This window comes from Clupea harengus, chromosome 2, assembly GCF_900700415.2.
Source record: "Clupea harengus chromosome 2, Ch_v2.0.2, whole genome shotgun sequence".
NCBI classification, from domain to species: Eukaryota; Metazoa; Chordata; class Actinopteri; order Clupeiformes; family Clupeidae; genus Clupea; species Clupea harengus.
In genome coordinates, this window is record NC_045153.1 from 10559710 (window position 1) to 10581138 (window position 21429).

Here is a 21429-nt window from a genome sequence, read left to right on the forward strand (position 1 = left end):
CATCCTGGCGCTTAGCCTCCTCTTAAACTGAACTTGTGGGCAGGCGAGGGAGACCAGTGACCGAAGCGGTTCCCCCTCACTGCGCGTCTTAATCGCCCCGGCTCCAGCGCCAGCTCCATCAGGCTGATTAATGCGCTCCGCTCGGTGGGACACTAAAAGCCACTGGTTTTATGGATTTATCTCATTAAAAACACGGCAATTAAGACATCAAAAAAGGGACCCGAGACGGATGGGCTCCCAAAGGGAGATCTTAAGTAAGTGATTAAGTAAATAAATACGCCTATTTTAGAGTTTTAGAGAGTTTAGAGAGGATCTGGCTGGTAGAGAAAGTCATATATGATGTCTTGTGTGTGTGCACGCGTGAATGTGTGTGTGTGTGTGTGCGATATTACATACACGTTTACATTTATGACTTACCATACCTTTACAAACACAACTTTAAAAAAATCTATAAGAAACTGAAAGAGAAAGCCATCTTCCCCGTACAGTGGAGGGGTGGGAGTGGGGGTGTGGCCTTTCTTACCCAATGAGGCGTAGGAGCCTGGGGGCAGGGCGGCGGCCGAACCGAAGGGCGTGGCCGAGGGAACCGTGGACAAGCGGGACTTGGCGCTGGCCGCGGCGTTGACGTCAATGTCGCTACGGGAACGCTGGAGGGAGCCGGGCGGGACCGGGGGCCCGTGAGCTCATTAGTTTATCTGATGAGGAAGATGGGGAGGAGGAGGAGGAAGATTTAATGACCTAAGGTCTTTAATAAAATATTAAAAGGAACAACTTTGTATTACATTTTGACGTTAAAAGGAGATTTATACGGGCAAAGAATTTCACACCATTAACACCAATTGAGACCAAGCAATGAGACAACAATAAGACGGCATTCCATGTCTTTTATAGCTTCATAAAACAGACAAAGATTTTAGTTACAAAGTTACATTTTAACTGATGAGGAATCAGTTGCGTATAGTCTGATGAAACAACCTTTACAAAATCTGCCTGTGAAAGTGCTTATGAGGGTTATCTGATTGCCCTGACGAGACAGGCAAATAAAGAGGTACCTACTCCTGGTCATGCTGCCTCCTATGACACTCTTCACTGTGAAGGGCCGGCTGTGGAGAGAGAGAAAGAGAGAGAGAAAGAGAGAGAGAGAGAGAGAGAGAGAGAGAGAGAGGGAGAGAGAGAGAGAGGGAGAGAGAGACAGAGAGGGAGAGAGTGAGAGGGAGAGAGAGAGAAGCAACAAATTAGGAAGCGTCTCACCCAGTCTTAACGCTTGATACTGAAAGATCTCGCTGTCCTCCGTCGAATTCGTCGGATGCCCACGCTTGGTTCAAGTTAGCTTGTTCAGGAATAACAGACTTGTAGAAGACGGCTTAGCGAAAGAATGTGTTTTATTCAGTCACTAGCCACGGTCAGCTCGGCGCAGCACGAGCATGCACTAGGCACGTCTGCTCACGGCTTGTTCTCCTTGCTTCATCTTCTCCAACATTACAGAAAGTACAGACATTTTATATTGCAGAATTAACATGAGGTGTAAAGGGGAGGGGATGGGTGTGTCTGGAGGTCAGAGGGCTATGGTCAGGTATGGCCATATAGATGCTAATGCCTTGTGGCCTTGACCATCCTGTCGTGGCTGTAGACAAAAGCCAGCTAATGTTTCTAGCTCCAAGGCACACAAAAGCCAGGAACCATGTCTGATGGCTCATCAACATAGACAAAAGGCCAGGGGCCACCTCAGATGACACTAGTCTGGTGCTATGAAAACTAATTTGCATTAGCTTGTTGAGATGTAATTAGATTATGTGAAGTTATGAAAATGCCTAAATCTAACAATTTCCCCATCTGATCATAAATCAAAATACATCATGATCACAATAAAACCTAACAAAACCATAACGAACATAATCAGACATAGTGATCAAACAATCCAACATTGTTACAAAATGTCAACAAACAAGTGTTCCCATAGTGTAGTGGTAAAAAGGTTTAAAACAGAACACATGTTCTTATAGTGTAGTGATATCAATTTATGTTCCTATAGTGTATTGGGATCAATAGTCAGGATCTGGTGTTTCTTGCAACCAGTATGTCATGTCCTTTATCTCAGGTGAAATCGAAAATCCCATAATTTGCTTGGGTAAAATTATTTCACGGCCCTGCTTTTTGCACAGCGACCCCCGCCTTCCGCGAGCTGTGAATGGCGACCATGCATCTCTGGTTCATCAGTTTCTGTTGGTCAAGTCTTTGAATGTTGTATCGTCACTGCTGTCCAACGGGTGAGGTGAATCTGGACAACGGTGATGGCTTGGTCAATGCAGCGGGTCAATGGTTCCTGCGTTCCAGTTCCCCTCATGCTGCTCCTTAGACTGTTGTTCTGAAAAACAAACAGAGAAAACTGCGGCAGTATCACATATTCCAAGAAATGAGGCATTTCACTCATAGGACCAGAACAAACTATTTTGAAAAAAAACATAACACTGAACATTAAAACTGCCTTAATACTAGGGCTCTGACCTATATCATCAACCCATATCTCATAATCATGTCCATAATCAAGTCCATCATCTAAATTCCCATCCAATCATCATATCATTGCTAAAAGTAATGATATGATTAACACAAAAGAGCATGACTTGATTTTCGCCGTAGTCAAGTTGCTTCCCTCTTGCGCTCCACCAGAGATGGTTGTTCTGGGGCAATGCATTGTGTGCTGTGGGTGCCGTCAGTTCTCCATGTACCATGACTGCAGCAGCAGAAGGGAATGACAATACTTTTTGTGGTTTCTCACACAAAGTACGTTCCCCATCACGTGGCTCTGGATGTCTGCACACCACTCTGGCTCTCTGCACTGCTCTCGTCAATTTTGTACCGCACTGACTCTCAACTGGCCTAACATTTACCTTAAATTTCAAAACCTTACAGAACATGCTTTCATGATCTCCTTCCTTGTTATATTTAAAATAAGCAGCATGTCTGCCTCTGCCCTGAGACCTGCATTCTCTTGCCCAATGGCCATAATCCCCACATTTACGGCATACATCATTTGTTTTCCTTCTGGACCCACATCTGGGTTTGGGATGTTGAAATCTAGAAGAATGCCTCACATGTCTATCAGCACACCGAGCTGTTAGCGATCTCAACCTTATAGTTCCATCATTAACATCTGAGTCTACACTCAGGTTCTCTGGCTCACACTCAGTAATTAACATCGGCATTGTTCCGGATTCGTCACTTTGTCCTTTCAGAGTGGCTAGCTCTGCCTTCAACTTAGCCAATACACTTTCAAGAGACGAAACTTTATCTCTCTCCAATCTCAGAATTCCTCTCTGATTCTGCATTCTGATGTTCCCTCTGACGACGCATTAACTGATTTAGTGTGACAAGAGAAAGTGGGATTTTCTCTTTCACACGCATGAGTTTTCCAAAACAAGCGTTTGACGTCGTCTAGACACCATAAATCATGTTCAATATTATACTTAAACTCAATTTTCCTTTCGGTCTCATCCAGTTTAAGACTACTATTCAACAAGCCTTGGATTGTCTCAATCATGGTTGCCTCGTCCACCTCCGGGACTCCTAAACCACCCTTCTCAGTGGTTGGGATATTTTTAGCCTGTTTCAAATTCTTCCTAAACATCTTTATATCAGACGAGTTTAAATGCTCTCTCTCTTCACAGATGTTGCCACAAATACCTTCGAGTAAAACTATGCCAACAACTGGTCGCTTGCTTATTTTAGTTTTAAATCAAACACCAAATCCCTAATAACTAAATAAAACAGAAGTTCTTCACTTCAACGAGCTCATAGGCTCTCGGACAACGGTCAGCTGGAACTACGAGTTTAAATCCCTTTGACGGCAATTCAAAACGAAACGCTATGGTCAAAATTACCTATGCAACGCAACTCACCTTACTATAACCCATCCAATTTATTGCAATTATTACAGTTTACCCGGACAGCAAATCAAATCGCCCACTCTGATAAATTACTACCTTGCTATGCCACTTCTGTGCGCAAAAGCCATCGATATAATTATCAAACAAAAATCCTTCCCGCAGTCAACGCTCGGTCAGTTTATAATGCGACTTTTGAAATCGTCTTTCACCCTGTAAAAATTCAACACTGGAATTATTTCCATTCGGACCTCAGTCCCAAGTAATTTATCAAACGTTTGTTCACAGCCTACACCGTTATGTATGGTTTTCCGAAAAGGTAATATTACTAATAATAGATACCTTAAACAATACAATTCAACAAGGAATGCTCAAAATGCTTACGATTGTGGAATCGTAACACGTACACACAATTGATCTGTCTCGGAAAAACAGAATCACTGTAGGCCCAGCTTTACATTCGTATTCCTGCTAACTGGCTCTAAATTCTTACACAGCAACTTTCTGTTCTTTTTTTCAGCGAAGTAAAAAAATACAAATATTCTCTCACCGTATTTGTCCTTTGAACTTCTTGAAACTGGGTGGAAACGCCAAATGAAAGATCTCGCTGTCCTCCGTCGAATTCGTCGGATGCCCACGCTTGGTTCAAGTTAGCTTGTTCAGGAATAACAGACTTGTAGAAGACGGCTTAGCGAAAGAATGTGTTTTATTCAGTCACTAGCCACGGTCAGCTCGGCGCAGCACGAGCATGCACTAGGCACGTCTGCTCACGGCTTGTTCTCCTTGCTTCATCTTCTCCAACATTACAGAAAGTACAGACATTTTATATTGCAGAATTAACATGAGGTGTAAAGGGGAGGGGATGGGTGTGTCTGGAGGTCAGAGGGCTATGGTCAGGTATGGCCATATAGATGCTAATGCCTTGTGGCCTTGACCATCCTGTCGTGGCTGTAGACAAAAGCCAGCTAATGTTTCTAGCTCCAAGGCACACAAAAGCCAGGAACCATGTCTGATGGCTCATCAACATAGACAAAAGGCCAGGGGCCACCTCGATGACACTAGTCTGGTGCTATGAAAACTAATTTGCATTAGCTTGTTGAGATGTAATTAGATTATGTGAAGTTATGAAAATGCCTAAATCTAACAATACAGGCTTCCCACCCTTTTTAATTGACAACATTTCTAAACTTTTCAAGGACTTCAAGGACCTTTCATTACATATCCATGACCTTTCACAAGACACAAGTACACTACTGTGTAGTTTACACCTCAGGTTGGGCCTTATTATTAAATGAAAATGAAACAACCGTTTCCCTTTTCGAATAGGCTAGTTAGGCTATGTCAATTCAAGTGAAAACTGCATCAGAAATACGCACATGAAACATTCAAAGTATTTAAAATAATTAACTTCATCAAACTTCATGACTTTTCCAAAACTTTCAATGAATTTTTACTGAATTTCATTACATTTCCAGGAATGGAAAATGGGATTTTAAAAACCCTGTGGATATGTGGCTGGGCCAGCCGGTGTCTAAGAAGGCCTCATCTGTCACTCACTCACTCCTGAGAGAGACAGTGAAATGGGCAGCAGCAAGCGGCAACGTATGTGACAGGTCGGTTACGCTTCCAGGTCACAGAGGTCACCAGCGCTTTCTGCCCCCAGAGAGGGGAGCCTAAAAGCTACTGATGTGATGACATGTATAATTCCTTCTGCTTCACACGAAACCTCCTGACAGAGGGAGTCCTCTGATGGACAGATTGAAAGAGACAGGCATGCCAGAGCCAAAAAATGAAAGACAAAACAGACGGCTGGAAACACAGATCTGCCAGAGCCAAATCATTCAAGACAAAACAGACGGCTGGAAACGCAGATCTGCCAAAAGCTTCACAGCTGCTTCAAACTGACAGGGAAGACCTGGTGCCATTTAAAAAGAAACACACTTTATGACGCTGTGGTGTGAGAACACTTATCCACGGTCTGTGATTATTACAACAGACTGCTCTAGTACTCTTTACTCTCTAGTATGTACTATAAGGACACTTATCCGCGGTCTGTGATTATTACAACAGACTGCTCTAGTACTCTTTACTCTCTAGTATGTACTATAAGGACACTTATCCGCGGTCTGTGATTATTACAACAGACTGCTCTAGTACTCTTTACTCTCTAGTATGTACTATAAGGACACTTATGCACTGTCTGCGATTATTATCACAGACTACTCTAGTAAAGCTTATTAATTCCCTCAAAATCCTCATTAATGGACATGAATCAGATCTTAAAATCCTGCAGTAGAGTAGCCGATGAAGTTCATTTAAAAGTAGTAATAGTCATTTGCAATTGCTATTATACATATATACACTATATAGTGTATACACTACACACTATATATACACACTATAACCCTAACAATACCATATCTTATCAATCCATTCTGATGTCCTAACTGTATGATCAATAGGAGGCCATTAGTTTGAGAGCACTGCTCAATACCACAGGAATGAACCTCCCCAGGTCAAGGACTAGGCCCCCCTGGGTCGAGGCAATAAATGCCTTCACCAAAGCCAAACACACGTAAAGAGAAACATGAGGTCACTCGCCTCTGAAGGAGACGCCTAGCAGATGCTGTTTTTGTGATGACATCACTGGTCTTGACCTCCGACAGGGGGGTCGTTATGTTATAAAAATTCAATCAGGATCTGCTGGTTGTGACACGCTAACGTGAGCCAAATATGATTACGAGTCAGCGAACAGGCGGCCTGAGCTCCCGTCGCCACGCATCCTCACACACTGCGATCGGAAAACCATCATTCCAAGGAAAACTTATTGGCAGAAGCCACAAAGTCAATGTTGAAGTCTTTAGCAGCGTGTATTATGCCTCTTAATGGGGCTGAAAACAGCACATCAAACACTGCAGAAGGCCCACATATCAAGGCACTGATCTATAATAGATAGAATCAGACAGATTGATCCCTCAGAGTAAATAGGCTGAACAAGAGTTTTCCCACACAGACTATCCCATGTGTGAATGGGTGAAGCAGGGGATGTAGGTGGAGGAGACTATCCATGTGTGAGTGGGTGATGCAGGGATGTAGGTGGAGGAGACTATCCCATGTGTGAGTGGGTAACCTACTGTATACATCTTTTACAGATTTTACAGACACTTAATGTGTGTGTGTGTGTGTGTGTGTGTGTATATGTGTGCCTGTGGCATTTATCTGGGTGCATGTGTGTGTGTTTGCATATGCACATGCATGCCTGTATGTGTGTGAACATGTGTGTGTGTGTGTGTGTGTGTGAGCCTGTGTGTGTGTGAACATGTGTGTGTGAGTGTGTACTTATGTATGTATGTGTGTGTGTGTGTGTGTGTGTGTGTGTGTGTGTGTTTTCTTACTTGAGGCTCTCCTGAGAGCTGGAGGAAGAGCGGTCGGATTGTGGGAGGGACATGACGCTGTCAGAGCCCTTCAGGTGAGACTGCAGAGCCTTCTGATAGGACGACTCCAGAGCCTGGTACAGATGCTCCGCCTCCCGACCATAATGGCCATGGAAATTCCAATAACACCTAGAAAGACAGCAAAAGAGAGAGAGAAAGAGAGAGAGAGAGAGAGAGAGAGAGAGAGAGAGAAAGAGTGAAACAGAGTGAAAGAGACAGAGTGTCATTAGATAAGTCAACAGGTTAAACGCAAAAAAGTCTAAAAAAGGAAAACGAACAAGAAGAAGACCTTGCCAGTCTCAGTCTGACAAGACAACCTCAGTCTAACTTTAATCCTAACTCAAGAATAATCTACACATCTACACACACACACACAAAGGTTAGGAATGTGAAGTAACAGTACTTCAGAGAGAGCGAGGAGCGACAGGGAGAGAGAACGAGAGAGAGAGAGAGAGAGAGAGAGAAGAGAGAGAGAGAGAGAGGAGAGATAGAGAAAGAGAGAGAGAGAGAGAGAGAGAGAGAGAAAAAGAGAGAGAGAGAGAAGGTGTGGGCTGGTTCTTACTTCCTGGCGATGGAGCGAGCCTCAGAGTCGGCGTCGTGGATGCCCTTCCTGATGGTCTCAGAGAGGACGGCCACGTGTCTGGGTAGTAGGGAAACATGGCCGATCACAGGACAACTCCACACACCACACAACACTCACACTCACACACACACACACACTACGCAGTGGTCGCCTCTTCACTGTGCGTCTCTGTCAGTCAATAAACCTGTGCATTCCAAGGCTGAACCCAATTATAGACTCTAATAATGCCCCAAACTAAAAAATGGACTTAAGTCAATCTGACTAACAAGAAGGTGGAAGTGAGTCCAGAGACTCTGCCTGTCCTGATCCAACTCCTCCCCCTGGGTTTAATGGCAGCTCTCTGCAGACCCCAGGCAAACCCACAGGAGAAGCTAGAGAGAAGAGGAGGAGAGAAGAGGAGGAGAAGGGAGCACTACGCTCCTTTTTAAAGGGCTCTGGGGGGGGGGGGGGTGGTACATCTCCATGGGCAAACGGACGGTTGCTCATCAATACATCCCCCACACACCCCACCCACCTCATGAGGGGGGACTGCTCATCGATAGTCCCAGTCGAGCGAACCCCTCACGTTACCAAAATGTTCACTAATGTGAAATTGTGGGTGTGTGTGTGTGGTGTGTGTGTGTGTAAGTGTGTGTGTGTGTGTTGTGTGTGTGTGTGAGAGGGAGATTCTTGTCCGTGTATGTGAACATGAGCATGATCATGTGTAATAATGTCTCCCTAAATACATTAAACGGAAGATGTTAGGATGTCTGGGAACACTACCTGGTTGTGTTACCAATAAGGGCTTTGTTAGACCCTGAAATATGTGTGTGAGTGTACATGTGTAGAGTGTGAGTATGTGTGTGTGTGTGTGTGTGATCACTTGTATTCTGAAGTGTGTGTGTTGTGTGTGTGTGTGTGTGTGTGTGTGTGAGAGAGAGAGAGAGAGAGAGAAAAAAAGAGAGAGAGAGAGAGAGATGGGCTTTCAGACTCACTTCTCCAGTGTGTTCGACTGCCAATCTGTCAACATCAGGTCTAAGAACTCATAACAACGTCTAACCGGGAGAGAGGGGGAAAAAAAACACATAATCAGTTTCATCCAACACACCAAAGCAACAACACATATCTGCTGTTCCTGTGCAGCTCATGTGCAGTGGGAGAGCTGTGTGAGACTGAGAGGTATCTGTGCTGTGTGAGACTGAGAGGTATCTGATCTAATCTGCGTGAGACTAAGAGGTATCTGAGCTGTGCTGTGTGAGACTGAGAGGTATCTGAGCTGTGTGTGAGACTGAGAGGTATCTGAGCTGTGTGAGACTGAGAGGTATCTGAGCTGTGTGTGACTGAGAGGTGTCTGAACTGTATGTGAGACTGAGAGGTATCTGAGCTGTGTGAGACTGATCCCATCTTACCTCCTGACCGCCACCGATTTGGACGTGCAGTTGCTTGTGATGATGGGGATGAGGCGGGGATAGTGGGTGTGCTGCAAGAGGGAGACACGGTCAGTCAATGTATACTACATTAATCTGTAGAGGACATGAATCTATAGAGGACATTAATCTGTAGAGGACATTAATCTATAGAGGAGACCATACTGCACCAATACACTCTCTGAGGAAAAAATTATGTCTTCAGAAATGTAATAACATTTTCATGGTGTTTTTTCATTGTTAAGATAAATTACTAGAGAACTAGAGGTAATATCTGCCATAGAAAATATTAAAAGAACATGCTGTCCTATGCAAAAGATTTAGGGACGTTGGATACAATGCTGTAAAGTGAGGATGCTTTCAAAATGACATGAATATATATTACTTATCAATTAACAACATACAAAGTGCATACAAAAAAGTAAGTAAGAAAATTCCTAAAATCTTTGCACAGTACTGTGTGTGAAAAAAAAAGAAAAAATTAAATTCCATTGCAATCCACATTCATTCACATCCAGCCCAACCCTTGGGTGTAATGTTCATCTGCACTCAGCAGGGGGAGCCGAAGAGCGGCACTCACCCTGAGGATGAGACGGATGACAGCCACCCCTGACGTAGCCATGACCTTGGCGCTGTTGGGCACCAGGTTGAGCAAGATGGGCATGATGCACTCAGCGGTGTGGTCAAACTTGTTCCCGAGCAGGAAGGACAGGTGTCTAAAGAAAGGGAAAGTGACACACACATATACACACACACACAAACACACACAAACACACACACACACACACACACACACACACAGGGCAAACATCATTAAAAATGACAACAGTGCGTGTCTCACTTGGGTCCCCAGTAAGACAGTAGCACCAGAGAGGACCCGAGGCGGAGGCACTGATAGTGTGTGTGGACGCCTGACAAAGTCTGTGGCCTCTCAACACTTAATGTGCAGCAAAATACATTCAAATGAAATGAAACATCTGCGGAGAAATGACTAAGTGTATGATGTATGTAACATGATTCACTTTGAGGGCCCACTACATCTTTTTATATCGTTCATGTTCGTGACATTTAACACTGGATGCTTGTGAGGCGTGGCGTGACATGACGCATGAGCCTTCTGCGCCGGAGAGTAACTCATCCTGTGAGGAACGTTTTAAACCCACCGACAGCCAGGCGCTGGCAGCCAAGTGGGGAGATGAAGGCGATTTATAGTCAGTCAGAAGGGCTTATGGTAGACCGTCAGAGCAAAGTATGGAGTCTCGTTACATATTCATCAAAATCTCTGGGGTTGATGAGTGAAGTTCTACTCCACGATCTGCCCGTGCCGGTTCCACCTCATTAGAACCGCATTACGGACCCAACAGAACGTCTAAACCCTTGCGTGAAGCATGGCCCGGGCGTTTCGATTAATGCTCCGTGCCGAGAAGGTTCTGTCGTTAATATTTCAGCGAGGCCGCCTGGTGAGATATGTGTGTATGTGTGTGTGTGTGTGTGTGAGAGAGTGTGTGTGTTTGCCTGGTGAGATATGTGTGTGGCGGAACACATAGATGGAACCGATCCGCAGCGGAAATCTACACTCACGTTCGAAAAAAAAACAAAGTGATGGAGCGTGTTTCACAGCGGCTGTTTCCTGACGTGCCTCCTACTTCAGTTAAGGATTACAGATTTCACTTTGGAGCCAGACACGCGCACCAGTAAAGCTCTGCATTTGTGTGTGTGCGTGTATTTGTGTGTGTGTGTGTGTGTGTGTGTCTGTGTGTATGTGTGTGTATGTGTGTGTGTGTGTGTGTGTGTGTGTGTGTGTGTGTGGTGTGTGTGTGTGTGTGTGTGTGTGTGTGTGTGTGTGTGTGTGTGTGTGTGTGTGTGTTTGTGTATATGTGGGTGTGTTTGTGTATATGTGGGTGTGTTTGTGTATATGTGGGTGTGTTTGTGTATGTGTGTGTCTGTGTGTATGTGTGTGTATGTGTGTGTATGTGTGTATATGTGTGTGTGTGTGTGTGTGTGTGTGTGTGTGTGATGTCCTCTTACCCTAGCGTTATGCAGGCCTCTCGCACCACCTGTGAGCGCAGGTCTTTGGCCGAGAGCTTGAAGGCGGGCTCCATCAGGCGCAGCTGCTGGGAGAAGGCATCGTGCTCAACAGCGCCCCCTAGCAGCAGGGAGCGAAACTTCTTCAGCTGAGGAGGACCAGGAGAGAAACAACACACATGAGATCTGAGCTACTCTTAAAGTTACTTCAAAAATACTTTTTCCTTTCTCTAGTTCTAGTGCTCAAGGCTCAACAAATGTGTTCTGATAGGAGGAGGCAGAGAGGCGCTGAGAACCAATAGAATATGTCTTTCGTCAACAGGTACAATATGGGGAACCAATAGAATATGTCTTTTGTCAACAGGTACAATATGGGGAACCAATAGAATATGTCTTTCGTCAACAGGTACAATATGGAGAACCAATAGAATATGTCTTTCGTCAACAGGCACAATCTGGGGAACCAATAGAATATGTCTTTAGTCAACAGGCACAATCTGGGGAACCAATAGAATATGTCTTTAGTCAACAGGCACAATCTGGGGAACCAATAGAATATGTCTTTAGTCAACAGGTACAATCTGGGGAACCAAATGTGCTTCATACAGACATAAGTGTTCATTAACATCCGTCATTGTTAAATAAATGTAGTAAGGAGATGTGGATGTCTGTGCAGTGAGTGTGTGGAGTCAGTGAGTGTGTGAGTGTGTGGGGTCAGTGAATGTGTGGGGTGTGTGAGTGTGTGGGGTCAGTGAGTGTGTGAGTGTGTGTGGTCAGTGAATGTGTGGGGTGTGTGAGTGTGTGGGGTCAGTGACTTACCGCAGTGACTCTGTGCTCCCAGTCATGCTTGTCATCAGACAGAATCTCCCTGATCTTCCCCAAAGAGTCCTCCAGCTCTCGGTTGGAGTGGACCTGCAGAGAGAGCGAGAGAGAGAGAGAGAGAGAGAGAAAGGGGAAGAGTGGGACGGAGAGAGAGAGAGAGAGATATGGAGAGAGAGAGAGGGATAGATGGAGAGAGAGGGAGGGAGAGAGAGGGAGAGGTAGAGAGGGAGGGAGAGAAGGAGAGAGAGAGAGAGATGGAGAGGGAGAGAGGGAGGGAGAGGGAGAGGTAGAGAGAGGGGAAGAGTGGGAGTGGGAGGGAGAGAGAGAGAGAGAGAGAGAAGATGAGAGAGAGAGGAGAGGGGGGGGAGAGAGAGGGAGAGGTAGAGAGAGGGGAAGAGTGGGAGGAGAGAGAAAGAGAGAGATAGATGGAGAGAGAGAGGATAGATGGAGATAGAGAGAGGGGTAAGAGAGAGAGAGAAGGGTAGAAAGGGAGGGAGAGAGAGATAGAGAGAGACAGAAAGGAGGAGAGTGAAGACATTTCTGGTTACATAACAGGTGTTAACAATATTGGAATACTGCATTCACCTAAAGCTCAGTATGCTTAGAGAAAGAGATAACGAACATATGAAACAGAGAATGATGGAGAGACAGAGGAAAGCAAAAGAAAGAGAGAGAGATAAAAAGAAAGAAAAAGAAAGAACGAGTCCAGGCTGAAGTGTAGGTGAGTGAGTGAGCAGTGCTGTGACTAGTGCAGCTGTACCTTTACACTGGGCACGTCCTCAAAGGCCTTCATGAAGTCATCCTCGTCTAATGCTCCTGCACTCGCTCCCTCTTTCCCTGCTGGACGCACATATGCACACACACACACACACACACACACACACACACACGCACACACGCACGCACACACGCACACACACACACACACAGACGCGCACACGCGCATACGCACACACGCAAACAAACACACACACCGACAGACATACACACACACACAGAAACGCACCCACACACGCACTCACACACACACACAGACGCGCACACGCACACACACACACACACACACACACGCACACACACAGACGCGCACACACACAGACGCGCACACGCACACACACACACACACACACACACGCACACACGCACACACACAGACGCGCACACGCGCATACGCACACACGCAAACAAACACACACACAGACAGACAGACATACACAGAAAAACACAGAAAGACACAGACACACAAAAAAGGCATTACATCTGCACCAATAGTGGCTCAGGGAAGTCCATGTCTTTTCATACATTAACAGAACAGAGATAAAAGTGTTTGTATCACTTATGTTTTTTAGTTTTTTAGCTTTTTAGCTATGCTGCGGAATGCTTTTGGGGAAAAGCAATTACACAAAAGTAGAACAAGTCAGAAGCATAATTGTGCACTTGTCCTTTAGCTATGCTATGCCCTTTGACCCTGACTGTGCACTAAAGTCTGAGGATTTATACACGCTAAGCAATCATACATTTATCCTGCCCCAAGGCTAACCTAGACTTGTTACATCATAAAGTATCTTTGCGCTATGAAAACTACAAGCCATTAAGAGAGCCACCTCATGGTTCCCTCTGTGTGGTGGATACCTGCAGGCTTATTTCACACAAACCCCTTTAAAAGATAATTTCTCAGAAAATACGTTACAGCTGACACTTTTTAATTGGCATTTTGACTTGATATTGTTTGACCCTCGACACAAAGTGCAGCGCTAATCGACTTCAAATCCACACTCAATCCGTCATGGGTAATTTAGCTAACTCAATTGAATTCAGTTTACAGGAGGCCCTTTGAATATTCTTTAAATACACCCTTCTTATTTTAAACCTCATTACAAAAAACACTGTTGCCTACTTGCCCCCCCCCACACACACACACACACACCCTCTTCCGTGCGTGTCTTTTATACTGATTCTATTTCAATCCCAGCGTGCTTTGCACACAACAGGCTGCCCACTGACATATCCCTAGTTACGTAACGTCACAGAGATGACCACTGAGTGCTCATGGGAAGACCTCTGTTGACCTCAGTCCATCGATAATTCCCATTCACCCAAAGGTCACTCAGTGCACGGACACATGCTCTCAGCAAGATAAGAGCTATGCATGCAATTCAGCTAGTGGCTTTAGTGGAGAGAGAGGGAGAGCGAGAGAGAGAGAGAGAGAGAGAGAGAGAAAGAAAGAGAGAGAGAGACAGAGATAGAGATAGAGAGAGAGAGAGAGAGAGAGAAAAAAAGAGAGAAAATCAGAGAGATAGAGAGAGAGTGATAAAGAGAGAGAGAGAGAGAAAGAGAGCGAGAGAGAGAAAAAAAAGAGAGAAAATCAAAGAGATAGAGAGCGAGTGATAAAGAGAGAGAGAGAGAGAGAGAGAGAGAAAGAAGCATGCAATGGGTTGGCAGTGTATCTAACTCCCTTTTTAAACTTTTTTTTTTGTTCCTGCAGTCATTTCTTTTCCCGGTCATGAAGCTGCGTGACATAAAATCTGCTTCTAGAGATTCGTTTTTGAACAGTAGCACATCAACACTGAATTGTTGATCTTGAACTGGTAATCGACAAAGATTAACCCCCTACAGAGCCAGAGATTTGAAGATGGCTACAGTTGAGTGCCAGGAACCTCACATTACAATGAACCACCAACATTACAATGAATGTGGTCAGATTTCTTAGCACTAATTTAATTATGCACCAATGACATGACTAGACTTCCTGTTCTTTCCCAGCTCAGCTAAGCTTGGGTTGGTAGACAAAGACTAAGTTTGAGGGTTTTTCATGCCACAGGCTTGGGTTGGTAGGCAAAGACTATCCCGGAGTGATGGGAACTGAAGAACGGAGACGGGAACTAAACGAGGATGAAGAGAACTGAAGAACAGTGACGGGAACTAAACGAGGATGAAGAGAACTGAAGAACAGTGACGGGAACTAAACGAGGATGAAGAGAACTGTGATGGGGTCTTACCTGGAGCCTTAGACGACGCAGAGCTGGGCCTTCGCATGGAGCCCACGGCCCCGCCTCTCCGGCCACTGGGCGGGGCTCTGGAGGAGGAAGAGGAGGAGGACCGGCCCCCGTCCACAGAGTCTTCATCCTCAAAGTTCTTATCTGCAGGAGACAGAAAACAACACACACTTAACACTACGTCCACACACACTTAACACTGCGTCCACACACACTTAACACTGCGTCCACACACACTTAACACTGCGTCCACACACACTTAACACTGCGTCCACACACACTTAACACTGTGTCCACACACACTCAATGCAACCACATGCAGTCATTATGACAGCAGCACTTTTCTATGATGTCAAGGTGCCTAGTTTCTTTTTCATTCGTCGCTGGGCTCCCTCGGATTTGAGCCAATCACAGCACAGTGCTTCAGCAGTCATTTCGTTTTTTCTTTCACACTCAAACACTTTTGAGGTGGTGTTTTATAGTAAAAGCAAGAATGACTACTCAGATATGATATTGAAGATCCCCTGGGATACGCGTGAAGACAGTATGAAATTTGCCCATTTCTGACGAGAATGATACCATCCATACAAAACTACAGACAACGCACTTGACTCTTTAAAAACATAATTGGTGTACACTAAATGAACAAACAGACAAACAAGTGGCCAGCCATGTACGGATCCTTTCCTGTCGGCAGTTTTGAAGAAGAAGACAAAGACCCATGTCTGTCCCGTGTCCGCTACAGAGACTATTGATTGCTAATGGGTGTCCTGCCTGTTAGTGCCCTCCTATAGGCTAACCGTGGATTAGCCCATTAGACTGACCAGTGTTGTATAACCAACAAAATAGCAAAAACATTAAACAAGAGGAACAGTCAGACAATGCACACAGACATCCTCAATAAAATACTTTCCCAAGCTTTCCACAATGGCAATCCTGTACCGATCCGCTCTCAAGTGTGTAATAAATACAATGCAATCAGAATCAGCACAATGGAAGGAGCACATATTTCAGATTTACGACGTTCTCAGCACAAACAACCACACATACGCCATTACAGCTACAACTGGCATCATGGGAAATACTGAGAGCTACAGCGGACCCCTCTCTCAGCATGGAGGAGGAGGAGGAGGAGGAGGAGGAGGAGGAGAAGTTGGGAGGAGGAGAGGAGAAGTTGGGAGGAGAGGGAGAAAGGGTGCAGAGAGAAACCTCAAGGAGTTGAGGTAGATTTGGGGAAAACTGAGAAAGCGTGACTAATAGAGGGAGAGAAAGAGAATGAAAGAGAGGGAGAGAAAGAGAGGGAGAATCTGAAAAAGGATTAGGCAGAAAGAAAGGAGGGAAAGAACGACAGGGAAAGAGAAGGAGAAAGGGAGACAGAGTAAAGAGAAAGGAGGAGAAAAGAGGCAGGAAAGGACAAAACAAGAGTAGGAGGAGGAGGAGAAGGAGAATATCACGTTAGCGTCTTACGGGCACAGATCTTCCTGCACACCAGCTTCCTCAGCATGCTCTCTGCCTCACTCGCCCAGCCGTGACACCAATACTGCCACAGCTGCCGTGCGTGTGTCTGTGTGTGTGTATGTGCCTGTGCGTGTGTGTGACTGTGAACATGGCGAGCGAGGGAGGGAGGGAGGGAGCCGATTTTTAGCCAAACAAAGTACTCTCTGGAGCATATCCTGAGGTGAGCCGTCAATCTATGTAACTGCCTCCGGAGTGTGTGTGTGTGTGTGTGTGTGTGTGTGTGTGTGTGTGTGTGTGTGTGAGAGTGTGTGTGTGAGTGTGTGTATGTGTATGTGTATGTGTATGTGTATGTGTATGTGTATGAGTGTGGTGTGCCTGAACAGTCATCATCACCCGGAGGACGAGCAGGAGATGCCTGGGAATTTCACTGATCCTAAGGGACTGCTAACCCAACAGTGATGTCATCTGTATCTGACACTATTATACACTGGAGCTCATCACAGTGACACGGCTCCCTGCACCTCAACCCTCCTTCCTCATAAGAACGTGCCCACACACGAGAACAGGACTGTTATATACAATAACGGCATCTGCCACGGATCACCTCTCCTCATAGAGAAGAACTTAAATCAGTGCACACACACACACACACACCTAGGCAGAATGTCTCAGGCAGTTTAAAGTAGAAAAGAATGTCTGCTGACCGACCAAAGGGTCCATGCGCTTCATATCACAAAACATACTGGACTGATAAATGACTAACCAATCACATTGCACCTCAGGCTACTTCCATAAAGTGGAACTTTCCAAACATGATATGATGATATAACACTACAGAACCATTTCCCCCCTCAAACTATATCATCTGAAATGAAAGCAGGGGTCTTTAGATGGCAGGCAGCAGCGAGAGGCCTTCAGGTGCCTTCAAGAGAGCGAGAGAGGAGGAGGAGGAGGAGGAGGAGGAGGAGGAGGAGGATGAGGATGAGGATGATGAGGAAGAGGAGGAGGAGAAAAGGGTTCCTCCTGTGAGGCACTGTCACTCTGATTTACACTGGGCTCCTTCTACGGGCCGGTGGGAGATCATCTAGACATGGGAGCCCTACAGCACCAGAGAGATGGAGGGAGAGAGAGAGGGAGGGAGATGGAGGGAGAGAGAGAGGGAGAGAGAGATGGAGAGAGAGAGGGAGGGAGATGGAAAGAGGGAGATGGAGGGAGAGAGAGAGAGGGAGAGGTAGAGAGATGGAGAGAGAGAAATGGAGGGAGAGAGAAAGTTTAGAGAAACTAGAGAGAAATGAAGACAAAATGGAAGAGGGATACACAGTAGCCTAAAGAAAAGGGGAAGACAAAGACGAGGAGCTGAAGAACTAGGGCTGACAAGGAGAGAGAGAGAGAGAATGGGAGAGAGAGAGAGAGAGAGAGAGAGAGATGGAGAAGGAGAGAGAGAGAGAGAGAGAGTGAAGGGGAGAGAGAGATGGAGAAAATAAATTACTTTTCATAAACTGTCCAAAACTAGCCTCACTTATCACTCGACCACCAACCAAAAAAAAATTAAAACATAAATAAAAACATAAATAAAAACCTCAGAGTGAAAGGACGGCAAGTGCAGTGATCCATTCCTCTCCACCACACACACACACACAATCACATCCATCACACACCCTGCATCCATCTCCAAAACCCCTTTGCCACCGTACATCACTGTGATCTATGCTCGTGCCAACCTCACACTGGCCACAGTCAGAATTAATGGGGTTTGGCTTCAGCATGGAAAAGGATACAGGGAAGAACTGGATAGGACACACACACACACACACACACACACACACACACACACACACACACACACACAGAGCTCAAATGCGCAAATCAGAGCCCATTAGCTGTGACACCTAAGGTAAAGGGCGTGTGTTCGCTCGCATGCATTTGTTGCGCTGATTGAATCATTTGGGGCGGTGCTCAATCACACACAGACACAAATGCCAGACTAGAGCGATTAATATGCGCTTACTGAAGGACAAGCACCACGCAGACACGATATACTGATATCAGGGATGTATGCCATGTCTGTGTGTGTGTGTGTGTGTGTGTGTGTGTGTGTGTGTGTGTGTGTGTGTGTGTGTGTGTGTGACTCACACGCTCTCTCACTTTTCTGAGCTTTGCACTGTGCTGCACCCTCATCATTTAATTTAGGAAAATCAGAGTGATTTGTTCCATACTGATGACACACAGACACACACACACACACACACACACACACACACACACACACACACACACACAGACACACACAGACACACACAGACACACACAGACACACACACACACACACACACACAATCTGCCTGTACCATGACATCATGCCAACACCCATCCCCACCTCTGCCCCTCCTTGTGTCTGTCTGTTCTGTGGCTATGGATGGATGTACATCTGTGTGTGGACTTTGCCTGTGGATGCGTGTCGGCAGTTCTGTGTTTGACAGTGTGTGTGTGTGTGTGTGTGTGTGTGTGTGTGAGTTTGCTTAAGTGCCTGTGTATCAGTACCTACACAGCCACACACGGTGTCAGGACAATGTCTGAAACCTGAAACCTCACACAGCCTGTTAGCAGCTCAAAGCAGACTGACACATATAACCTCACCCAGCCCTCTCTGTGTCAACCTCTAAGATCAGCCTCTAAGATCAGCCTCTCTGTCAGCCTCTAAGATCAGCCTCTAAGATCAGCCTCTCTGTGTCACCCTCTAAGATCAGCACACACCCCTTCAGTCATCAGCTGGGGATGCGTTTCCTCCCTTTAACTTCCCCTAGCTCTCAGCGGTTCCCCCTGCTGGTAGAAGTTGAGGGAGTGCAACAGCACACCACCACTGAAGGACTGTTTGAGAGGCAGGGCAGGGAAGTCACCACTGTGGAAATAAGGCTTAGAACTGGACCCTCACAACCTGGGCATTTGGGGTTTTCATTTTATATTTCATTTTAGTCCTCGCTTTTAGGATTTCTATGAAGAGCAATAATCGGCCAAATGAAATAGTCTAATAACGATGCAATCAAATCTAATGTCTTAATTCTGCACCTCCGCAGATCTGGGTTTCAGACGCGCCGACCAGCACAGCTGCGCTCATCTGTCACACATCATATCAGAGCCGAAGGAACAGAAGCCACCTGCGAGAGGATGCCGAGAGTATGTGGAGCATGCAGGCACAATCTATGGACAGATTTTAAATAGATGGAGCAACAGAAATAGATAGAGAGAAAGAGAGACAAAAAGAGAAAGGCCAAGACTGCAGCGATGGAGCAGGAGAAAGAGAAAACAGGAAAGACAGAAGGACAAAGCAAGCATGTAACAGCCAATGCGTTATGATTTTCCAAGAAGGCACCACATCTTCCTGCCTTCCACCAAGGCACAGCACTAACCGCGAGCGCGCTCTCTCTCTCTCTCTCTCTCTGAAGGCAATGGTGGAGGACACACTAAGCTACGCTACACTCATATCAATACTTCATAATGCCTTTTGGTAATACTATAAATAATCATTTTAGCACTAATGCTGTCATTTAGAAAAAGCTCAAACATTTCAGACAGAGGAGCTGCACAAGCTTAGCTCAACTAATAGTGTGGTTGCAGCGACAACCTCTGTCCACATGGGGGCACTGTGTACCAGTGCACAGACCTCACGGCCCATAGAAAGCAGCCAGAGAGGAGAGTGGAGAAACCAAGAGAGACAGAGAGAGGGTGAGAGCAAGAAGAGAGACAGAGAACAAGAGCAAAGAGAACGAGAGTGAAATAAAGAAACAGAAAGAAAGAGCAAGTGAGAAAGAAAGTAATGAATACAGAAATAAGCATGACGGAAGAGAACCCTGACTGGTGAGAGCTCGTCTCCCTCTGCACGGAATCCCTATGTGAGCGTGGCATCATTTATAATCCCCTCAGCACAGATTTATGCTCTGGGATTTTCACAAGCTCCAGCTCTGAGTTTTTTTTTTTTTTTATCCACCCAGGGTGAATGAATGCTGGTTCCCCTGACACATCAGTCTTCTGTCCTTATTTCTTTCTTTCGGTATTTATTTATCTATTTATTTATGCTGTTACCGGCAGAGCTGCACCACAAGAGGTATTAAAACCTTTTCCAAGACTTTAAATTTTAAATATTTTAAATATGGCCACTGTGACAACAGTTAATCTTCATAAAGAAGCTATTTTCAGGGAATACAAACGACACATACATACATACATACATACATACTAAATAAATAACTTTGGGAGCGAATGCCGATTCATGCTGAAATCCCCTCATGAAGGGCGAGCTCTGTGAATGCCCCTCTCCTGAGCGTTTCATGTGACGCCGAGCACTAAACCGGAGCAGTGCGGCAGAAGCATTAAGCGCAATACTCTCCCTGACCAAATCCTACAGGAATTATTGGAATGGGATTATATTGTGAGGAGGAACACAACATGGATTTGATGGAAACAACCCCCCTATTCCCAACCCCCCCTCCCTCCCGTGTCTCAATAGCTCTCCTGAACAGCTGAAGTAGGGTGCCCGCACGTCTCTGTTGCCGTGGGATTTTTCGGGGGTTGTTATTGGATAAACCACGAAAGGCATGAGGTGATTGGTTGGTCTTTTAGACCGAACCTGTTCTCCTAACCTGATTGGACAACAACCCACATGCTTTTTGGGGGAAGGTTTGGTTTGGATTAAGCGAGCAATGCAACACAAAAGCCAGTGAAGAGAGGCATGTAGGCGTCTGGGAGGCTGAAGGAACAGCTAAGAACTGGAGTATCCTTCTAAGAACAGAAGCCATGCGTGTGTGTGTGTCTGTGTGTGTGTGT

The 21429-nt window shown here is 45.6% G+C and overlaps 1 protein-coding gene across 1 annotated transcript in view; it reads right to left on the bottom strand.

The window, feature by feature from the left end:
- The window catches only part of LOC105908703 (CLIP-associating protein 1-like), a 111608-nt gene that overhangs the window by 16323 nt on the left and 73856 nt on the right, over window positions 1–21429 (bottom strand). The window contains exons 9-20 of the mRNA XM_031577652.2: window positions 15154–15294; window positions 12915–12991; window positions 12152–12244; window positions 11336–11481; window positions 9888–10023; window positions 9290–9360; window positions 8876–8935; window positions 7881–7958; window positions 7280–7447; window positions 1057–1103; window positions 641–695; window positions 524–609 (exon numbers count right to left, since the gene is read on the bottom strand). Coding sequence (XP_031433512.1) covers window positions 524–609; window positions 641–695; window positions 1057–1103; window positions 7280–7447; window positions 7881–7958; window positions 8876–8935; window positions 9290–9360; window positions 9888–10023; window positions 11336–11481; window positions 12152–12244; window positions 12915–12991; window positions 15154–15294 — 1158 coding nt within the window. The remainder of the gene's footprint in view (window positions 1–523; window positions 610–640; window positions 696–1056; window positions 1104–7279; window positions 7448–7880; window positions 7959–8875; window positions 8936–9289; window positions 9361–9887; window positions 10024–11335; window positions 11482–12151; window positions 12245–12914; window positions 12992–15153; window positions 15295–21429) is intronic.